The sequence below is a fragment of the Pogonomyrmex barbatus genome, unplaced genomic scaffold, assembly GCF_055798465.1.
Source record: "Pogonomyrmex barbatus isolate J1 unplaced genomic scaffold, ASM5579846v1 scaffold9, whole genome shotgun sequence".
NCBI classification, from domain to species: Eukaryota; Metazoa; Arthropoda; class Insecta; order Hymenoptera; family Formicidae; genus Pogonomyrmex; species Pogonomyrmex barbatus.
Genome location: NW_028297193.1, coordinates 4021949 through 4041148, shown reverse-complemented (window position 1 = coordinate 4041148; position 19200 = coordinate 4021949). Strand labels below are relative to the sequence as shown.

The 19200-nt window shown below is 34.5% G+C and overlaps 3 protein-coding genes across 4 annotated transcripts; 1 reads left to right on the top strand and 2 right to left on the bottom strand.

Moving 5' to 3' along the window:
• Window positions 1-562: 562 nt before the first annotated feature.
• On the bottom strand, window positions 563-5056 carry LOC105429084 (cyclin-dependent kinase 2). Its single transcript, XM_011641813.3, has 5 exons — window positions 4139-5056; window positions 1535-1730; window positions 1179-1451; window positions 900-1103; window positions 563-824 (listed from the first exon to the last, which is right to left on the bottom strand). Exons 1-5 carry the CDS (start codon window positions 4357-4359, stop codon window positions 714-716), a joined length of 1005 nt encoding a protein of 334 aa, XP_011640115.2. The 5' UTR covers window positions 4360-5056; the 3' UTR covers window positions 563-713.
• A 133-nt stretch (window positions 5057-5189) lies between these two features.
• On the bottom strand, window positions 5190-10857 carry Tsp97E (Tetraspanin 97E). Of its 2 annotated transcripts, XR_003096776.2 has the most exons (7): window positions 10494-10852; window positions 9685-9852; window positions 9170-9268; window positions 8993-9103; window positions 8799-8930; window positions 8399-8526; window positions 5190-8172 (listed from the first exon to the last, which is right to left on the bottom strand). XR_003096776.2 is itself a non-coding variant. In XM_025218752.2 (6 exons), exons 1-6 carry the CDS (start codon window positions 10551-10553, stop codon window positions 8074-8076), a joined length of 669 nt encoding a protein of 222 aa, XP_025074537.1. In that variant the 5' UTR covers window positions 10554-10857; the 3' UTR covers window positions 5190-8073. The 2 variants fall into 2 exon arrangements, 1 of the variants encoding a protein (XP_025074537.1); XM_025218752.2 differs by lacking the exon at window positions 8399-8526 and having other exon boundaries at window positions 10494-10857.
• A 2934-nt stretch (window positions 10858-13791) lies between these two features.
• LOC105429086 (trehalose transporter 1-like protein) lies at window positions 13792-19137 on the top strand. The gene is made up of 4 exons (XM_089084579.1): window positions 13792-14178; window positions 14526-14601; window positions 15215-16582; window positions 16660-19137. The coding sequence occupies exons 2-4, from the start codon at window positions 14550-14552 to the stop codon at window positions 16719-16721; spliced, it is 1482 nt and encodes a 493-aa protein (XP_088940705.1). The 5' UTR covers window positions 13792-14178; window positions 14526-14549; the 3' UTR covers window positions 16722-19137.
• Window positions 19138-19200: the final 63 nt, after the last annotated feature.

The following is a 19200-nucleotide window of genomic DNA, read 5'->3' as shown; positions in this document are numbered from 1 at the left end:
GGGTAATTTAATTCTAAATGAATGAAAAATAAACTTTTCTATTCTAAAATTAATTTTAATTAAATATCAAAAATTGGTTCGAAAATAAACAAAAATTTAAGACAAAACGAAACGAAAATTTACAAAAAAATTTGCAAGTTTTATTTCTTCAATTATATCACATAATTTCTAACTTTAAATCTTCGTCTTTATAGAAAATTTAAGATGAGTTTTAAAAAATGTTAGCATTCATTAAATATGAGTGAATATTAATATTTCTATATTCTGCATAATTACATAATTACATTTCATTTTATATTGTTGTTCCTGTATCAAAAAGGAAATTGATCAAAATTTTATTAGCTTTTAACATTATATCATAAACTAAAAAAAATGTTTTAAAAATTTTATTATTAATGACATGTAATGTAAAATAACGACGCACAATTTTTGAAAAAAATATATATATAATTATTAAAAAATATTATATTCGCATTTTTTGTGTAATGGAGTAAGAAATGAGGAGGATATGAAAAATACTGAAAAATTAATATATATATATATATATATATAATATATAAGATTTAAAGAAGTAAAAATATATATATATTTAGACTTATTCATGTACTTTTGAACACACTGTCAGTATAAAATTATCTCCATCGAAAATTATTTTACATTTAATAGAAACCTATAAAAATACATTATTTCAAAATATCAACCATAAACCTATGTCAGTTTTTCTTTGGCAGTGGAGGTGGAACTAATTTAACTCCAGTGAAGTAAGAATGACTCAAACCTTTTCTTGCTGTTATCCTTTGATTAGGATCGTACGTCAGCATTTTCTAGAAGTATAAAAAAGATATATGTATATGTAAGCGTACGTTTCCACGGAATGGATTCCATGGGTTTTCTCTTACTGTAAGTAAATTTTTGGCATCGTCCTCAAAAGCGGGTAAAGCGTCATCTAAATTAGTCGTCTCCCATCTTGGAAATCTGGATGTGTAGTCCGGAAGCTGTGACACTCCTGGCCAAATTGTCTCATCCGGTGTACCGAGCATACGAAATATCCTAAACAACTGATCTATTTCGGAATCCCCGGGAAACAGAGGCCTCCTGGTGGCCTATAAAGATCGTATTATCTCGCAGAAACCACGGGTTTTATATTACTCGGTAACTCTTGCGCAATTTTCACATACCATTTCCGCGAATATACAGCCGAGACTCCATATGTCCAGCGCACAGGTATACAATTTGGTTCCTAGAAGAACTTCCGGTGCGCGATACCATAGCGTGACAACCTCGTGTGTGTAAGTGCGAACAGGAACTCCGATCATTCTGGCTAAGCCGAAATCGGCCAATTTTATATGACCATCTCGATCTATCAGTAGATTCTGCGGTTTTAAGTCTCTGTGCAATATACAACGTAGGTGGCAAAAGGAAATCGCTTTCAGTAATTGATAGAGATAGCTCTGTAACACAAATCGTCTTGTTTTCAAAAGAACACATATACGTTAGGAATCTGGTAGCGGTGAACTCGGCCAAGATTTATTACCTTGACGAGCGCTGGTTCCAGGCCCCCCTTAACGGAATCTAACAATTTTTTGAGATCCTGTTGCAAAAACTCGAACACGAGGTACAGATGACTGTTGCCGTCTACGACATCGAACAACTGTATGATGTTTGGATGAGCAAGATCTTTCAATAACGATATCTCCCGAATGGCGGTAGACGGAACGCCTTCCCTTTCCCTGATTTAAAGTAGCACTATTTAATTTAGCAAAATTGAGTACCTGATAAATATACTAAAAAGGAATGAATATTTTATTCTTCATAGAATTTTAATTTTTTTAATGTTTTTCACTCAGGAAGTTTACTTATAAATACACATACAACATTTAAAACATCAAAGTTGCATCGGTGAAGCAAACACAAATATAATGTAATATTAAATCCTGTTAATATCTGTGTATACATATACGATTGAAAAATTTGTACATTTTTATTAAATCTAAATCTCTTTATTAAATCATTTTTATTAAATCTATTAGTTAAAATTTTTTTTATGTTAAATATTTAACACATCTATGAAAAATTTAAATTTAATATATATCTATTAACTGGATTTATCTAATTTAAAACATAAAGTTATTAAAATAATTTTGAAGTAATATATATTTATATAAAGTGGAATAAAAGATGGATGATTCGAACATTGTTCAACGCTCTAATGAAATATATTTTATATATATATATAAAATTTAATTATTTTTTTTATATAAATCATCAGATGTTATTTTAAAAGCTTGAATATTTTGTCTACAAAAGATAGAAATATTTTTTATTCGAAAGTATCTTAATATAAAAAATATGTTAATTTTAGACATCATATTCACATTACAGTAAAGATTATATTTATTTTCTATTAAAATATTAATATAATATTAGTGCCATTACCTGTTTATATAAAAATTTTAAGTAGATTACGTGACACATATGTGTATATTAAATTTAACACAAATTTTTCAACAGTATATTAATAAAAAAGATTATTTTTAATGAAAATACTTTAATTGTAGAGAATATATACCATATATATACATACACACATAACAGTTATTATCCCAAAAATAATCCTAACGGAACATATTTTATTAAATTATAAGTAGTGTATTAAATAAAAAAAAATACCAAATCAAAAACCAGGCGAGCATGGCATAATGGGACAAGCTGAATAATGTGGTGCTACGAAAATTAGTGTAACGTGGCCCCCGCAGATTCAGCTGACCCCAATATGCAGATTGTTAGCAGTGTGTTAGCAGTGTGCACAAGCAAAAGCCCAGCTGATATTGCAGTTCTGCAAACTGATAATTTTTAACATATATGGGTAAAGGCCGAAATTAATTTAATCGGGAGTAAATTAACGACGCGTATCTTAAACATTACTTGGTTTACCTGCTGTTAAATTTATAAAAGTATCATTAAAAATTTAATATTACATCACCAAATTATTCTTATAATTTTACCCTTAAATAATGAATAAAATTAATAATACCTATTCTTATTATAATTTTTAAGGATAATTGATTGATAATTGAATATAAATATAATATTTAAACCTATATTTAAAACTATAATTAAAATATAATTTTTTGTAAAAATAATTTAAATACTATTTTCAAGCTCCAATTAATGTTTTTATATAAATATTATTTGTAAAATGAGAACATATAATGTTTTATTAAAATAGTATTGTTTCAAGCATTAAAAAAAAAAGAATGGAATAATGGAATGGAATAATAATATATATAGCTATGGAAATTACATTCCAAGCTAGATTAATAAAAGCTTAATAATCATATGTTACATGAATCTACATATAAACTATAAAAAATTAAGAATATAAATATATATGTATTTTTCTTTAAAAAGCATAATTGGTTAAATTAAGAGTTAGTATAATATTAATATATTTATTGTGTGATTAAATATATGAGAAGAGGAGAGAAAGAGTAAGAAAAGGGAAGACAAAATATTCTTTGCGTATTCTTATTTTGATACATATTCAAAACTGTAAAAAAACAATGAATGTTTATTTTATCAACATCTAATTTTAATCTCAGTTCAATTTACTTTTCATCTTTTTTTGATTCTTAGAACTGAAGAAAGGTAAAAAAATAAGTTAAATTGAGATAAAAGTTGATCAACTTTGATAAAAGTGGAAACAAAGATATAATATAAAATTTCTTGAAAAAACAATTTATAATTGACTATACCATATATCATATAATTTCCCATTTACTTTCATCCTGATTCTATCGAGGCAATTTCTAATCGCAAGATCATTATCACCTCAAAAACCCTTTCAAAAACAAGTTCCACTTGACTTTAGCATTTTCTAGAATACACTTGCCGAGATTTTAGTTCAAGTCAGAGCCTGCGGATCATCCTGGTACACATTTACAAGGTAACATTTTCCACAGGCGGAAGAGACAGAGAGAGACAGGGAGAGAAAGAGAGAGAAAGTAAGACAAAGAAAAAGAGGGGTGAGAGGAAGAGAGAGAGAGAGAGAGAGAGAGAGAGAGAGAGAGAGAGAGAGAGAGAGAGAAAGAGAGAGAAGCGTGTCGTTTTCCCGATAAATTTACGAGGCGGCACGTACGTCTCTAAACGAATCTTCTTGAGTGCTACCAGCTTCCCGGTCAGTTTGTCCCGGGCTTTGTAGACCACCCCATACGTTCCCTCCCCGATCTTCTCGATCTTCACGAAGTTGTCCATAACCTCAACATTGGCACGCTCGTCGCCGCCGTCGCCGCCGTCGCCACTATGAGCTCGGGGACGCCGCTCCTCGGCCAGAGCCGTCGTCGCCGCGCCTACCCTCATCTTCTTCGCCGTCGACGCCGTTGTTGATTCGTTTCTCCCGGCCGTTGTGTCGACGCTCCCGCACGCTGGGAGTGTAATCGACCGTTCTGGACGGTGAGGCCGTTTTATCGCCGCCTGTTTATCAACACCGTACAGCTACGTGCACTCGGCCGGTGTGCGCGCCCGCGGTGGCCATTTTTATTTTTTAGAGGGGATGAACGAAAGAATCGATAGCGCGAATCGATGGACTCGGCAAGCGAGATCGATGGTCGTCAACCCTCGTTAGATAATCGCGGGGTGAACGAACTCCCTGATCGTGGCGTAAATGCAAATGACACTCATTGAACGCTCTTTTGCGGTATCCATTTCTACTATGGATTAACTTTAATTTCAGATTAACTTTCTATCCTTTTCTTAATTCTAAGAATTAAAAAAAACAGATTAATAAATTAGACTAAGATTAAAATTAATCTACATTGGTAGAAATGGACATATATTATAAATCTATCATTTGCGATGGCAATCTCAATTAACATTTCTTACATGTTTATGTAATATATATATTTAATTACTTTCATTCTTTCAATAAAATCTGATTTCGCAATACCAAAATTAAAATAAAAAAAGAATAGGCCAAATTTATTTTTTAATATAATTTTTAAATTTTTATCAAATCTTTTCGAATTCAAATTAAAATATGAATAATTATTACAAAAACCCAGAAAAAACAGGCCTTATCAACTTTTTGTGACTCGTGAATTTATTGTATTTTTTATGCACTTGGTGCAAGATAGTCACCACCCTTGATTTTGATTTGTATCAAAAAACACTTTTCAACAATAAAACAAATATCCGAACTTTTGTCTATTTATTTGTCACTACACGAGAGCTATAACAATTGAGATTCTATCGGCGCACAATCGTTCAGCTCTTGATATTTTATCAGCGTCATGCAAATGGGCGCATGCTTCTCTATTTCATTGTAACTAAAATTCTTTAAAATCTCGTGCTTAACATAATTGAAACTATCTGTCTTCCACTGGAATGCGCGATTATCGAAATTTAACATAGCATTCTCGATGTCAGACTTATCTCAAAACTCCAATTGGGCGATATTTCTAGAGGGGACTTATCTAAGGATTGTTTTCTTTGTAGCTGAATTTTCTATATCTATCTTTCCGTTGTCTAATGCTCGATTGGGTATATGTCTTCCTTTTATTTCAATTTCAGAAAGTTTGGTGCAGCTACAAGGAAATTTCCGTGGAAAATCACGACATTCGGTATAAGGAGATAAATCGACTATAATTCGATCTAATTCGATCTCCAACGTCTACATACATCGATTTCCGTCACTTAAGATTGTCGAAAGCCTCCTGAAATCCTCTCGCACGCATCATATTTTGATTTCGAAGGATCCTTCACGCATAACATATGGATAATACAATTAGCCGCAGCTACATTGTTCCTATAACGTCTACGCAAAGATGCGTGAATCTCACTCTCATACGCATTCCTCGATTATTCTTAGCTTTCAGAACATCGTATAGTTCACAGTAGTTTAAGTCTAGTTACAAGTAGACTGATTACGATACGTACTTTTAGGTAAAAATATGTATATAGGAATTACACTACCGTATATGTTCTTGTACAACACGAACCCTCTATTCCGTGCACACGCGAAATATATGCACGTTTTCTACCGAAGCCAGAGGCAAGAAGCGCATAAAAATTGGAATGTCTGCGTGATTTTATTCTTACGCTTTTACGTCGGAAGATACATTCGTGAGTTACACTCTAAGATTCGTGAGACGTGACTGGCATAAATTCGAAAATTTGCGCGGAGTTGTTAAAACCAAACTTATCAAAACGATGTCTCGGAAATGTCAAGAAAATCCCGAAATGTGCGATATCAAACTAAGATTTTATCGTTCAATAACGAATCTCTTTTATTTCTCTTTTAATTATTCTTATTTTAATTCTTAAAATTTGAAGGAAATGCATCAAGGTGCATAGAGCAATGAATTCGATTCGTCATTGAACAGCGAAAACGCATAACTGGTACTTCAAATAGCTGCTTTTTCTGCATAAGTTAAAGTATTACGAAAATGTAACTACAGCGAGATTCGTCCCATATACATCTCACGTGATGGGACTAGATAGAAAATATGCTATATTTTCTAATGTCTAGAATAGAGTACGACGTACAATATTTCCATGCACATTAAATTCACAACACGTCTTTCGTAAAGTTTGACTTATATTATATGCAAATTGTCCGAAAAAGCCTGGAAGGATATTATTCCATAAAACGACATCAATAATTATATTTTTTTCTTTACGAATAAAAAAATATAATTTCTATTCTAATTAAATCTAGCTATCCGTAAATTCAATCATATTCAACAAAATGATTTAAATATCCTCTTCCATCTTCTCCTTTTATAACTGTAAAAGCTTAAAAGCCTGCAAGGATCCATTAAAAACTCTGCATTATATAAGAAAACGAGACTACTATAAAGTTCTTCAATAACTTTCCAGACCGTTTAGGACAACTTATATTCAGCTTATTATGCGTAAGTTTTGTTAGAGTGCGGAATCAACACAGCATTTAATCTGAAGCAAAGCACTCGTATTGGATATTTTTAATAGATGAAACTTGAAATACAATTTCATTTAATCGTTTAATCGTTTTCATTTTCATTTCATAATCTTTTAGATAATACACTTACGATATCATAAGCAAGTGCATACAAAAGCAAATGTTAGAAAATAAAAACTGTCATAGATTTGCAATATCCATCAAATTATGGCAAATTTCATCTAAATTAAATGTGAGGTACATTACAATCTTTTTCTGATTATTTTGATTATAATTTCTTAATAATAACAAAAGATATGTCGTAATACTATATAGAACATTTTAAAATATAAAAAACGATCTTCTTAGACATAAAAATATTATAAAGTTGTCTAAAAGTACTCAAAGACGATATGATAGAATTTTGTTTAGGAAGATATAAATATAATCTAGATATTAAATATAACTATGTGTATATATATATATATATATATATAATATGATATTATTCTTTCATATATGGGAGAAAAATATGATTGAATAAGATTATGGATGTTATTCATATTTTTACCATGATAAATTACATTTATGAAAAAATATTAAAAAAAGTAATTTGCATATTTCTTTTTAATATTTTTTATATTATTCCATATGTTTTAGAATAGTTTTTAAATATCTAAGATTTATTCAAATTGTGGAACTAAAATAGTAAAATTAAGATAGTGTTAAATTTTCATCGTCACCAGGTTTTTTTTTTATAAAAAGAAATAATGCAACAAAATTTAATAGAAATACTTACGTGATCTTTTCTGTCACTAGACTACAAGGCGCATTGAGGCTTGTTATGAGTGTTCTAAGTATATGACTAGAGCACACATTTCAATTATTTGTCTAACTCATTCTAAAATCTATGATTGCCCAGTTGGAAAATGTATTAACTCTTGCCTTTGCTGTGAGCACAAATGAGTAATCTTTCAGCATTAAAAGAAATACGCTTTAAATCATAGCCCTTAAAAAATATGATACATATCCGAGCAATCAAAAGTAAAATTAATTTCAGATATCTGTCCTCTTCATATTGATAAGAGTATCATGAAATACGTATAACATGAATAAAAGGAAAAATTATTCATTTGTTTTTCAAATATTTCGGTGACTCAATATAAATAATTATTCTGCGGAAAAATGGCTCTTGCAGCTTTTTCCTCTGGATCTAATTGATTACGATAACGCCTTGCCAAGAAAGCTGCAATCACCTGAAAATGTTTAAATTTATAAGGCTCAGAAAAATCCCCAAAAAAAAATTTTATTTATATAAATTTTTATTTATATAAATTGCTATATGCCATATATTATGCGTAATTTATATATTTCTAGAACATTACGAATGAATATTTATAGCATATGAATATTTGAACTGATAATGCTACAATGCTGGAAAAAAAGATTAAAAGACCACAACCGACATATGAAGCCACCCACCATCTATTAGGAGGATCGTATGAAGTGACAGAGGACATGGCGATGGTGTTAGACTAGAGAAAAGCACTAGGATTAGCTCGTGGATCTTTCTGGTTCCGGTATCTCACGGTCAACCACACACCAACAAACTGTAATTGGGCACACATGTTAGCATTTCAACAAAATGAAGGTACCCTTGTTGTAAATGACTATGACATGAATACTGCACTTATAGTTAGATGAAAATCTTAAATATTGAATAAATTCTCTCTCTCTCTCTCTCTCTCTCTCTCTCTATATATATATATATATATATATATATATATATATATATATAAAATTTAGTATAATATTTAATATTACATTCTGTACAATTGTGCGATATGTGTGTAAATGTAAAATGTCATTTATGGAATCTTACCTCTGTAAAACTAAAGAATAATCCTATACTGCCGCATAATTTAAACGCGTAATCAATAGTAGATTGCAGTTTATGCATACATGTTGGACAAGGTGGACAAGACATTTGATCGATTGACTGGCAACAAACCTTCTGTAAAAAGATCGCAATTATTTGATAATTATCACACGGATGCCGACTTTATCGAAACTTACATTAACATCATTGCAGGATAGAGCGGATTCATCGGTAGTGTTATTAAATCCACAACAATTAAAAGTTGTCTGAACTTTTTCCCGTAAGTCAGGTCCAACACGTCTCCAACCCTAGATAAAATTATTAAGTCTCATTCATCCCATAATAAATAATTATCTTTTAAATAAAACAATTACCTGTTCTGCAAGTTGTTCTTGCTGTTTAGTATTGACAGCAAGACAAGCGCAGGCGATGCTGAATTGAATCAGGAACAGAAGGAATAAAATAAGCATGTACTATGAAATGCATTAAGGAAATGCTCATTTCTTTCAACAATAAAATATTTTATATTGATATTGAGATGTATAAAAGTGTAAAAAACAAAAACATAACGATAAATATAACAACCATTGATGAAATAAATATACTAAGATTTTTATCCAAGAGAAAAGATAAGCAAACAAATGATCTCTTCACAGATATAAGATTTAAAATTTTGATACAAAAAACAATAGAGAATACAACACATATTAAATATTATTGATGACGACACATAAATATAATCACCAACAGAAAAGAATAAGCTAAACAAAAATTTTTTTCATAGATATTAGATTTATAATATTAATATGCTTACAAAGATAAACCAAGTAGAATCAATCCCTATTTCACAAATCTAACATCAAAACTGCTACCGCTAAGGAAAGGATACAAAGAACAACAGAACCTGATGATGTTTAACAGCACCAATCAGGCCCAATATAGAAATTAGAAACAGGATTACTCCGCATGCTAAAATGCCACCTATAATGGGGAGATTTGTAACTAAGGCGGATGCCCTTCCATATACAGCAACTCCTATTAATATAAAGGCAACGACCTGCAAGAAAAAGTAATCATTGATAAAATATCTACCAGATGTACTAAGCATAAAAAAAATTAACCGTCTGTTTAAGATAAGCATCAGATAATCCCAAGCTGACACATCAGACTTGCGCATAATTCAAGTACAGTTGTTACAGCATCTCTCACTTGTGGTGATTAATCTTTTTCGTATACGCATCACGTTTATAAAAGTTAAAGTTCGATGAGAGGGATCTTGCGCTTATCACGCAGCAAGGTTCGCGATCACTCATAATGCAATTATCCGTTGAGGTGACAGAAAACGTCAACGAGTGCTAACACGATTAGATCAATCTTACGTGTGTAAGATACGTGTGTATATCTACATCACAGGGAAAAAAAAACACGTAGAAGAAAGAGAGAAGGAAACGGAGAGGCATTCTTTATCAGCCAGTGTACACGATATTGACTAGCGTAATTATGCAACGCACGAATACTTCCCTGCCGTAAACATCGCGACGGAGCGAGACGGAGCGAGACACCCGATCTCAGGCGAAAATGTGAGCGAGAGAGGGAAGCGCAGATTGATAAGGGACCGTCCTCCGGATGGAAAGGCGCACTCGGAGACACGAATCGAGGGAGGATGAGTCGCGAGTGTCTCGGAGGGTGTCTACTCACGATGTAGAGGATGTTGAGGGCTGTCAGCGCATTTTTCGAGCACGTAAAGCCGCCGCACATCTTCGGCTGCGCCTGTCCGTCCCTCGCTGTCAGATCCTCTGGATGCAACCTCCGCGAGACGCAGCTGGCGATTCGCGCGGCGCGAAACGATCGCGGGGATTCGGGTTCCTCCACCACCCTCCTCGGGTCCTACGCGCGAGGGGCGCCTACGAGGGTGTGTTCGCGATTCTCGCGCGCGGTTCTCTCGCGTGCTCCCACCAGGACTTTCAACCTCGTCGAAATCCTCCACACACGGCACACGACCAACGGCACACCACGGCAGACGACTGGCGACTGCCTGAAGTCGGCGCGATGGCGGCGGTCGACGCGCTCGATAGATTGCGAGTGTCACGCGCGAAACACGAACGTCGGCATGGCGCGTCCGGGAGAATCCGGGATCCCAACTGCGAAGTATTCCGTCGTAAATCAGATCGCTTGATCGGGACTTGCGTCCCGGCGACAAATGGAAAACAATCCTCCTCCTCGCAGGCGTTTATTTGTAATGACAGAACGGGCGATGATCGTAGAAATTAAAGCGCGACAAATTTGTTCATCGAGTGAATCGAGATATTAATTTTTCTGATTTCTCCTTAATATCTCGACTGTTATCTCTTTTTTGAAAAAAGAAGTGGATGTTATTCCTCTCGGTTGGATTATAAGCGATAGCATTGCCGATCTTTATCGGTCGTTGATATTCTTTCGGTCTTATTTCTTCATCGCAAAGAAATGAAATGAGAGAGGATTAGGGAAATGTATTCCCGGTTTGTTTTGCGTTTCGTCATGGAAATAGAAACACTCGCGGTAAAATATTCGCATTTATTTCTCACGAAGTCTCGTCACCTGACGCCGCGCGGACGAACAGCATCGTAAATGTGTCACATCGCAACTCGCGTGGATTAAATGTTAACGACGTGAACGCTTGGCCCAGATAACGCATAAACACTTTCCGTTATTCAACTGCAGATTTCTGCCACGCGACTATCTGCATATTGCATATTGCAATTTTCTCTATACTGTTTCAAACGTCCAGCCTTATCCATTTTATTCAGATAAAAACTGGCGCATAGTATACATATATATATATATATATATATATATATATATATATATATATATATATAATACACAGGAACAACGGCGTTACTTCCTCGAACGAAATGCCATCAAAATTTTATTTTAATTTTATACAAAATTATAACAATTGTTGATTAAATGATTTATTGTTAAATACAATTCTTTTATTATATAGTTGTTTATTTCAATATCTATGAAGATTATAGATAATTAGTATTTTGAATATCAACATAACTTAATATATTTGTATAATTGTAGATATTATTAAGATGAACTGTCACAATTAAGAAATTCTGTTTTTATACAGGGCCCCAAAATTAATATGGAATGCATAGCAATTTTTGAATTATAATGTTTGGAATTAGCTATTATCATTTTAGGATATTTAAAAATTAGACTTTTTTTATTGCTATTAGCAGTAAACAATTGTATAAATAAAGAAGTATGATTGTGAAAAATCGGTCGATGTCTGACGAATCATCGAATAAATAAAAATAAAGGAATAGTAACATATAATTTCAAATATAATTTATAATTATATAGAACACTTTTTTATTAAAATAGTTATCATCTTCGTGTGTGTCAATGAGAAACATCTGTACAGAAAATCTTATTATTCATAGAGCAAAAAATATCAATTTAAAAATTTTTTTATTAAATAAATATATAATTTTAATTTATTGTATTTTTTATTATTGTTTTTATATTATATAATTTACAAAATTCTCTCTCTCTCTTTCTCTTCTCTCTCTCTCTCTCTCTCTCTCTCTCTCTCTCTCTCTCTCTCTCTCTCTCTCTGTATATCTACTCTTTATCTAACTTGATTCTTCGGATTAAAGTGCTTATTTTGTACTATGAAAAGCTCCAGAATATTGTTGAATTTATAGACGCTTGTATCTAACAATAAATCCTGTATTGCGAAAACATAAAACACGCGATGTGTTTTCCGCAGGTTAATTACAGCCGATAAGGAGCATCCGCGCGTTTTCACAAAAAAAACTTGCAATGCGCTATGTTTGCATATGGATGCGTAAAGCGCATATTTGCGACAGAAATTATCACGGTTTCAAGGCACGATAACGATTACCTTGTACGCTTAATTTGAAAGACAAGAAAAGATTCCGTTGAGAAAAGTTTACAAACAACGATCATTCTTGCGAAAACGTTCGCACAAAAATTTCATTATGCTCTACACGTGTCGCGAATCGAATCTCTTTACGCAATAATAAACAAGGAAGAACATGGTTGCAAAGATGATACTTGTTTGTATACAATGATTTCAGATAATCCAGCTGATAAAGTAAACCACTAATGATTTACTTACAAAGAAGAAAGTAAGAAAATAGAAAAGATATCTAAAGAAAAGAGTAAAATATTTGACAAATTAAAAATAGCGATCGCGCGAATCTTGTCATCGTTTCGTTATTATCTTGTCAATTGACAAATATGCTCTTCTTGTAATTCACAACATAGTCTAATCCGGAGAGAATTTATTTTCTGTTCATGCGGATAGAATGTAAACAACGTTTGAAAAATATGCATTACAAAAAAATGATGATTGCGCTTTTTTATGCTCTCGTTGTCCACTGTTATCGTCCATTATTCATAACAATCCCAGAGAGATCGTTATTTGTAGATGAGACTGTTGTATTACAGCCACGATGCTGTAAAATGATTAATTACTTATACCAATAAGCTTATAATGTTATTGCACGTTTGTTAATCAACGGCGCCGCCGTTAATCAGCGCCAACAAAAAGGCATTGTTTATAAATAACTCTATATGCAGGATTTTCCCTTTATTTAATAAATATAAATTATTAATTCTATTATATCCTATTATACATAGCGGAAACGAATACGTGATGATCGTTTTTGCAGTTTTCTATCTAAAAAATCTCATCTCCGATTGATATTTAACACAACGTTATGTTAAATAACTCGAAAGAATTTGATCTTAATGTCTCGGACAAATGTTGTAATGCTCGAATTAATTGAAATGTCGCTTAAATGTCATATAGAAATAGTTTGTTTGAAATTATTATTTTATTACGTATTATATTATAATTCCATTAAGGTATCGTAAAGGTATAACGAAATGAATAATCGTGGTGCCATTTCGTACCGAGTACATGTAGTAATACAATAATCCCGCGAGATATTTGATACTATTTCTTCAAAACGTGCGTTGCACAACTTAAGGGATTACGTCATGCCTGTATTATATCTTCATGTAAATTGGGTTACCTTAAGATCTCTACCTTCTCGAACAATCAAATAACGCACATAGTTGGCACGTGTACAGAAAAATAATTGGATGTTTATTCTACCTGTCCTTCCAGACCTAACTAGTAATAAGCAAACATCATCAAAATGAAATGATGGAATGAGTGGGGACAGCAGCAGATTTGACACGAATCGCTGATAACGAAAGCGCTGATAAAGTACCATATATAATCTACGGCGCCATAAATGCGTTGTTATTCCATCTGAAATGCATTAAAATCCGGGTGCCTTTAGGCTGGTGGCGATCGTCTTCTCTGGTAGCATTAGCGCGCTTCATCGCTATCTCTGTAAGTATAATATTGATTTAAATTTAATAGAATTTCCTACATAAACAGCTTAAAGAACGGAAATGGGTTAAGCCTCTAATTTATTTTAAAATTTATTCTGGACATGCGCTTGTAAAATATATAATCCTATGAATTGAATAATGCAATAATAATATTATTATTATTAGTAAATAATTAATTCATTTTTCTCTGAATTTTATATAAAAAAATAGAATCCATATATATATATATATATATATATATATATTTTAGAAGGAAACAGCACAGCTAATTTCTTTTATATTTAATTTTAATACAATTCTGCATCTGCACTGTCTTAATAATACATAAATTGATTTTCTCTTCAGTCCTATAATAAGAAGAAATAAAAGATGGAGCAATCCCGTGTTAAACGGTGGTCTCAATATTTAGCAGCGATTACAGGTAAAATAATTAAAATTGAATTTTATATTTTTTAAATAAAAGAATTTAAATAATGACTTTTCAATAATTAAAAATTTTTAAATATTATACTACATGGAATTTTTCAACCTACATAATTAATATTATATATTCAATTAATATATATTCAATTATATATAATAATAATAAAATATATAATAATAATATATATTCAATTTTGATACCAACCGATATAGATTATTTTAGTTATCAATATTATAATTAAATTAAAATTGTAAATATGAATCTTGAAAATTTTGAAGTGGAAAATATCCGAAGTTCATAGTATTAAATACAAAATTAAAAAAGCATTTATTAAATTAGAATTTAATGTCATATTTTACCGGAACTACGTTGTATAGTATAATTTCTTTTACAACATATTTATTAATGCCCATATTTTTTGCATGTAAATAAAAATTTATCTCAACTGCTTTATATCTACATATTATCTTATCTAGAGAAGACTTAATCTTTCTTCCTTTCATCAATAAATTCTATTTGAAATTCACTTTCACTTGTTTTATATACAAAAAAGAATCAACGGAAGGACAACGTAAATTATGATTTATTCATCCGTTCGATTTTACCGCAGCTACCTTATCGCTAGCAATTGCCGGATCTCACATAGGATGGACGTCACCCACCTTACCAATATTGAAATCAGCCTACTCTCACATGCTGGTAACATCCGACGACGCCTCCTGGATTGCCTCGTTCTACCTTTTGGGCACCATACCTGGATGCATTGTAGCGGCCTTTATCGTGGACCGACTGGGTCGAAAGATGAGCCTGCTGATAGGCGGCATACCACTGACTCTCTCATACGTATTGATCATCATAGCGTGGAATCCTTACGTTCTCTACGCTGCTCGCGGTATCGGTGGTATCGGCCAGGGCATTGCATACGTCGTCTGCCCTATGTACATCGGAGAGATCGCCGATAAGGAGATCAGGGGTACCCTCGGCTCCTTTATCAAGCTGATGGTGACCTTCGGAGAGTTATACGCTCACGCGGTCGGTCCGTTTGTCTCTTACAAATTGCTCGGTTACAGCTGTTTGCTGATCCCGCTGGTATTCTTCATGAGCTTTCCCTGGATGCCCGAGTCGCCGTATTACTTGCTGATGAAGAGCCGCCAGGATAACGCGATGGCGAGTCTGAAACGTCTGAAGCGCTGCGTTTCCAAGGATCAATTGGAGACGGACATGGAGCAGATGCAGAAGATAGTCGTCCGCGATCTCAGCGATCGCGGCCACTTCTGGGATCTCTTCGGCACGCCTGGCAACCGACGCGCCGTCATCATCAGCATCGGTCTGCAATTTGTCCTCCAATTTAGCGGCATTGCCGCCGTCGAGTCGTACACCCAGGAGATTCTCGAGGAAGGCGACGCGGGTCTACCCGCGAGCATCTCCGTTATTCTGTTGAGCGTGCTCCAATTAATCGCTGGTCTCGGAGCGGTGGTTCTGGTCGACAAACTCGGCCGACGACCCTTACTTATCACCACCACCCTCCTAGCTGGAATCGTGCTGACCATCACCGGTGTCTTCTATCTTGTCAAATTTCAATTCGGAGTGGACACATCCGAATACGGCTGGCTGCTTCACTCCTCCGTGATCCTTTACGAGCTGATCATCGCTCTAGGCCTGAATCCGCTGCCCTACATGATGCTGGGCGAATTGTTCCCGACGAGTGTCAAAGGCGCCGCCGTCTCGCTGGCCAATCTGGTGTCTTCCTTGCTGGCCTTCATCGTCTCCAAGATGTACCAAGTGATCTCCGACAATTGGGGAGTGTACGCGGCCTTCGGCTGGTTTGCCGTCAGCTGCTATCTTGGCGTGATCTTCATCGCGTTGTTCGTTCCCGAGACCAAAGGCAAGTCGTTGCTAGAAATTCAGGAGGAGCTGAACTGCAAAAAGAAGAAGCAAGAGAAGAAGAAGAACATTACGAAAGGCGAAATCAAAATAAGTATGATAGCTTAGGTCGATAGGCACGAATAAGGTCGTAATGTTTATGAAGAATTCACGATAATTTTCAAACGGCAGAAATAAGCGACACGCATTTCCCGGGTTATGGGACATTTGACAGGGAACCTCATGGCGGCTGATAGCCTTTTCGATTCCAACGATCCGGCACGATCGAGAGATATCAGACAAGAAATATTTCCAACGATCATCGGTAAGATCAATTGCAATATTGGCATAATTGGATTGTTGCTTTAAAATAAGATAAAAATGAAAACAGCATGGTACTGTTTAAATGCAAAATTTAAATAAAAACAAGCCATCACCGCTTGCATATCTTTGAAAGAACCGGAGAGCATTCCCTGTCAAAGGTCGATGGATTTATGCATTTTTTTAAACAAAAAATTCGAAAGGAAATTTTGAGAATCTCTATATTTATATATTTGTTATGGAGTCTCTTGTGTTTTGATTTGAATCTGCTTTTATAGAGAATTTTTTTTTATTTTTGACGCTTTATCTCACAATGTAAAAACGCAATTATGAAATTTGTATCAAAGTTTAAACTAATCGTTAGCATACGGAGGGAAGATTCCTCAAAGAAAAGCTAGCTTATAAGATTTTAGTGTCTAAGAAAGGGCCCTTATATTCCATTGAAGAAGGCGCTTCAATTGAAGTAATGAGAGGTCGCCAAAAAGAGCATTTTCCCGATCGAGATATCATCGTACGATATTATAATTAGAGAGAAACTTCAATTCGCGTGATAATGACGCATATTTGTTTGGATTAAATTTGCATGTTAAACACGCAAATAAGCGCTCGTCACTTGCGCAAACGTTACGTTAATTCGAAAATATCTCAATTCAAACACTTTAATTCAAAAACGTGTATCGAACTACGCAGAATTTGACTGAAAGATAATGATGGCAATTTCGCGCTATTATTCTTCATCATTAACAACGTGACACTCGATCCTTTTATTTACACTCAATGCGCACAAATTGGGTGGAAGATTTAGCGAACAACAGTTGCAAATCCGGCAACAATCATCTGTTATTGTATTTTTATCTATCAAACCAAATGTTTCATCCAGAAGTTTACTTAACTATTGAATTCGCAGAACGTTTTTTTTTTTTTACATTTATTCGCCACAGAGAATTTATTTATTTGTTCGACTTTGAAATGCTAGCTCGATCGGCAAAAATCTCGATTTGGCGAAGAAATCTCGGCCGAGAATAATGTGAATTTACAGTGGTTTCCGATGGTTTCCAAAGAACCGTTTCAATGAAATCATTTCTTCGGAAGTCATCGTGTATCCAACGCGCGTTAGCTAGGGCCCCGAATATGGTAAGAGCAATCTTGCATGACCACCTTTTTTCCCTTTTAGGCAGGGTTAAACTGAAGCTTGAGACTGATAGTTTTTAATTAATCGTAAAGTATTTATTGTATCGCTCTGGTCTAGCTCCGAACAGGCAAAAGATTTTTACGGAAGAATTTCATGCGGAGAGAGCATTTGTCGCTTTTAATTCCGTATGATATATATCTTTTGCGATAAGATACCTTGCATCTTGAACTTGAACCGCAAAGAAATATCTGTTAAAACGCAATGAGGATAATGGGGGACAAAGTAAAAAATAAAATTGTGCAGCAGATGCATGAGGAATCTCGGGGAGAGCAAAAGAGAAGGAAATTGATTTCCCGCAAAGTCCTGTTCGGCGCGACACCACGGCGATTAGGAACATCTTTCTTATCCCTTTAAGGCAGGGTGTAAAACAAACAACGCACGATATAATAACGCTTACGATTAAACGTTATTGAAGAATAGAGCGTGTGATCCGCGTGTATCTCATGCAGGGTACGCGCGCACGCCTATGGCCCTGATGCAAGAAGGATTTAGACGAGCACTGTGGCATGACTAACTTATTTTTCCCTTTCAGGCAGGGTGAGAGACATATGCGCGTTATAGAAATAGCTTCGGCGTAGAATATAACTGGCCCGTTATTAGAGTTAAAGAAAACACTCACGCACGTTCACGACATGCGTTATAAACTTACCCCGGAGTATCCGGGTTGCGTGCTCTCGTGCGTGAACAATCGCCAATAATAAGTGGCGGTCTGACCGACACGTGGGAAATCCCTATTGCTTTCATAATCGGATAACGGCAGCACCCCCGCTCGAGGGAGGGGGTTGAAAAGGGGAGGGAAAAGTTTATTCTTGCTCCTGCCGACGCGATCCACCTGTTACGTAAACGGAAGAACGTGGCTCTGTGTTTGACAAGCAAACAACCGAAAATGGATACCGCGATTTAGTTGTAGAAATAATCCGCGGGGGAAAGTCGGTCACTCGCCCCTTTATCATCACCGGCCACGCCACGAGTCACGCTATATTTGATAAGCTACACCTTAACTCGAGTGTCAAGTATGTTCGCGCTATTGCATGACTCTCTACACGTCCCTTTTAGGCAGGGTTCAAACGCTAATCGAACTCCACCTCGACTTTACAGATTTCTACAATGTAGAAGTTTGCAATATACGTTGACAATAAAGAAACTCACCGTTTTAATCCGCAGCTGTATTGAATATGAGCCCTTTCTCTCGCATCCTTTCTCTCGCCATCTCCGTGGGT